General features: G+C 64.1%; 1 protein-coding gene across 1 annotated transcript in view; it reads left to right on the top strand.

Moving 5' to 3' along the window:
- Positions 1–144: 144 nt before the first annotated feature.
- Positions 145–2,980, top strand: part of FBXL16 (F-box and leucine-rich repeat protein 16) — a 12,523-nt gene continuing 9,687 nt past the window's right edge. Inside the window, exon 1 of the mRNA XM_011962483.1 lies at positions 145–369. Within this exon, the coding sequence (XP_011817873.1) occupies positions 351–369 (19 nt within the window). The 5' untranslated portion in view covers positions 145–350. The remainder of the gene's footprint in view (positions 370–2,980) is intronic.

The following is a 2,980-nucleotide window of genomic DNA, read 5'->3' as shown; positions in this document are numbered from 1 at the left end:
ACCGGCCACTCGGCCGGGGCTGAGGATCGGTGCCGCCTGGGCCGCCGAAAGGAGGAATTGTAGGCCCCCGGCCCCCACCCCGCCTGGTGGGTTCAGAGGGCGCCCTCGGACCTAAGTGACAGGCCAGGGGCCGTTCAACGGCAGGGGAGGCGCGTGGCTGTGCGGCCTGCGGGCCGGCCCTCCCCAGGCTGCTTCTAGACCCGGGCCTGCACTGAGCTGCCGCCCGCGGGAGGAGGAGGGTGGGGGGAGGCTGGCACTTTCCTGGTTCTGGAGACGGGACCGGGCCTTGGCCAAGGTTGAAGGACCTCAGAAGGGAAACGGCACCTTCAGACCTGCTGAGGGGGGGTCCCATGTCCTCCTGGAGATTAGGTAGGTGGAGAGGTTTCCCCACCCATCACCCCAGAAGGAGAGAGGGCTGCGGTGGCCGCCTCGGGAACCCACGGCCCAGCGGCCACTCCAGGCCCTTCCCAGGCTCCAGGCTCTGCTCGCGCAGCCTGCCCTCCGCAGGAGGAGCAGATGGCGGAGGCCACCTCACCTGCCTCTTTCTTCAGGCCCTTCCCCCACACCCATGCATCCGAGGGCCCAATGGCCAGGGGCAGCTCAGGCCTCCCTGGCGCGCAGCTGGACACAGGGCCCTCTCCCAGCCCACACCCTCGGCGTGGTGCTGGACAGCAGCCTTGGAGCAGAAGGCTTGGGTGAGGCCAGGAGACCGAGGGGTTTTCCATCTCCCAGGCCAGGCAGAGGCCTGGTGGAACCTGGCTGGCCCGGCCAGAGGTGGACACAGAGCCGGACCTGGAGCCGCCTGGAGGGGACGGAAATTCAAGGCCCAGCTGCAAACACGGCTGTGTGGGGGGACTCTAGGACTCACTTGCCCCACTCCCTGCCCCCTGCCACCCCAACCGCCCCTCACCTGGGGCCAGACCCGTGAGTTCAGCCCCTTCATCGATGGACTCACCGCCTCCAGCTCACACCCACTTCCAGGGCAGCTGAACGAGTCCTACTCCCACTGATGGAGAAGGACACAGACGGCTTTGTGGGTGGGCGGAACGGGGCCCTTGAACCAGCCAGACGTGGACCCAGGAAGCCCTGTGTTGTCGGGGGTTAGGGATGTCTCACCCGGGTGGCACTGCTCAGCCACCCAAAGACCCCGTCTCCTTGCACGTGGGCACCCACTGCTGTGCCTCCCGTGACTGGGTGGCAGGGAAGGGAGCTCTGTGGGTGAGCAGGTGACCTGAGCCTTCCCCACCAGTGGTGCAGGAGGAGCCATTGGCCAAACCGGCTGCAGTGCGTGGGTTCGGGCCTCATTCCTTCGCTGGGCAGGAAAGAGGGGTGATGGTTTCTGGCAGCTGCCCGGAGCAGTAGGCACTAGGGGCCCAGACCTCGCCTCTGAGTGCTCACGCTCTCCCGAGCAGGGGCTGAGATGAGGAGTGGATCCCAGCACCCACTCCCCAGGGTGTCCAGCCTGCAAGGCTGAGCTGCCCTGGGCTTAACCATGGGTCCTTAGTCTGCTGGGGCAGCAACACGGGTCTCTCTCGAGGCCACGTGCCTGCTGGGCCATGGTGCCCCTCCCCAGAGCCCCTGGTGCACCCCCAGAAGCATCTCAAGCTGGGGGCGGGAGAGGAGCTCTGCCGCTGTGCCACGTGCCAAGTGGCAGGGACACGGGTGTGCCTGCGTCACGGGGCTGCCACGGAATGTGTCAGCCTGCACCCTGTCCCCAATCCCCAGCCACCCCAGCTGTCACCCCAGTCTCTGGGGCTGCCGCTGCAGATGGAGCCCGATGTGCGTTTTTCTGGCCACCACGGCCCTGCGCAACTCCAAGGGCCTCCGTGGGCAGGCCTCAATGGTCCCTGAGGTTCTATAAGGGCCGAGTATTTGGTTAGGCTGTGCCCTGGTCTGATGCTCACAGAGATGGGGGCACCAGAGATGGGGGAAGAGACCTTCAAACTGGGGGCGCTGAAGGGTGAGGAGGTTTCCCAGGCATGCATCCAAAAGAAGGATGTCCCAGGGGTGGGCACGCAGTGTGCAGTCTCTACAAGGAACTCAGCGCCGTGGCAGGGACCCTGCAGGACGAGGGCAGTGCTTGGAGAGACCACCAGCCCAGGGCCCAGCAGGAAGGCATGGAGACCCCATGAGGCAGAACAGGGCAGAGCGAGGACCCTGTGAGGTGCACCTGGCCAGGACCCAGGTACAGGGAATCAGCCGGCCCCGGGGCTCTTGGAGCCAATCGTAGCTCTTGTAACTTCTGGAAAATCCCTCTGCAAGCTCTGCCTCCCCAGTCCTGGTTAGGCAGTGTGTGAACGAAGGGCTCTGGTCAGTCGGAGGAGGGATGCGTGTGGTGCCAGGGAGAGCAGGGCAGGAGAACCCCCTTCCCTCTCTTGGCTTGGGCCAGATGGTGGAGGACAGGCAGCCGCTTCCTCGGCCCTGCAGCTCCTGAGGAGGGAGCCAGCTGAAAAGGAGATTGGCTCTCCTCATCTGAAGGCTCTGTTTATTCCAAGGCCCACCCCAGCCCCGGGGTCTTGGGAGCCTTCTCAGTGACTCAGGTACCAACCTCATCCCAACCCCAGAGGCTACTCTCTCCGTGGACACTGGCCCTGGCACGATCCAGATTAATTTCCCTAGCTATGCCTTCCCCACTGACTGGCCTCCTCCTAAATTTGAGCAGTCCTCCATCAGCCCTCCGGGGGCCCTGGCAGCTGCTCCCCTTTCTGCATGACTGAGCTGGTGGGACCAAATTCCTCATTCATTCATTCCGCGAACATGCAGAGGCCATGCACATTGGTGCCGTCCGTCCTCAAGAGTCCTCAGGCCAGGAGGAGAGGCACCAGATGGACGGTGATGATAACCCATGGGATTGTGAGACCCTGGAGGGGCTTTCTTAAGAGCTGGGAGGCCGAGACGGGCAGATCACGAGGTCAGGAGATCGAGACCATCCTGGCTAACACGGTGAAACCCCGTCTCTACTAAAAAAAAATACAAAAAA

This window comes from Colobus angolensis, unplaced genomic scaffold, assembly GCF_000951035.1.
Source record: "Colobus angolensis palliatus isolate OR3802 unplaced genomic scaffold, Cang.pa_1.0 Scaffold59, whole genome shotgun sequence".
NCBI lineage: Eukaryota > Metazoa > Chordata > Mammalia > Primates > Cercopithecidae > Colobus > Colobus angolensis.
Note: the sequence above shows the minus strand (reverse complement) of the source record. Positions and strands in the feature narration are given on the sequence as shown.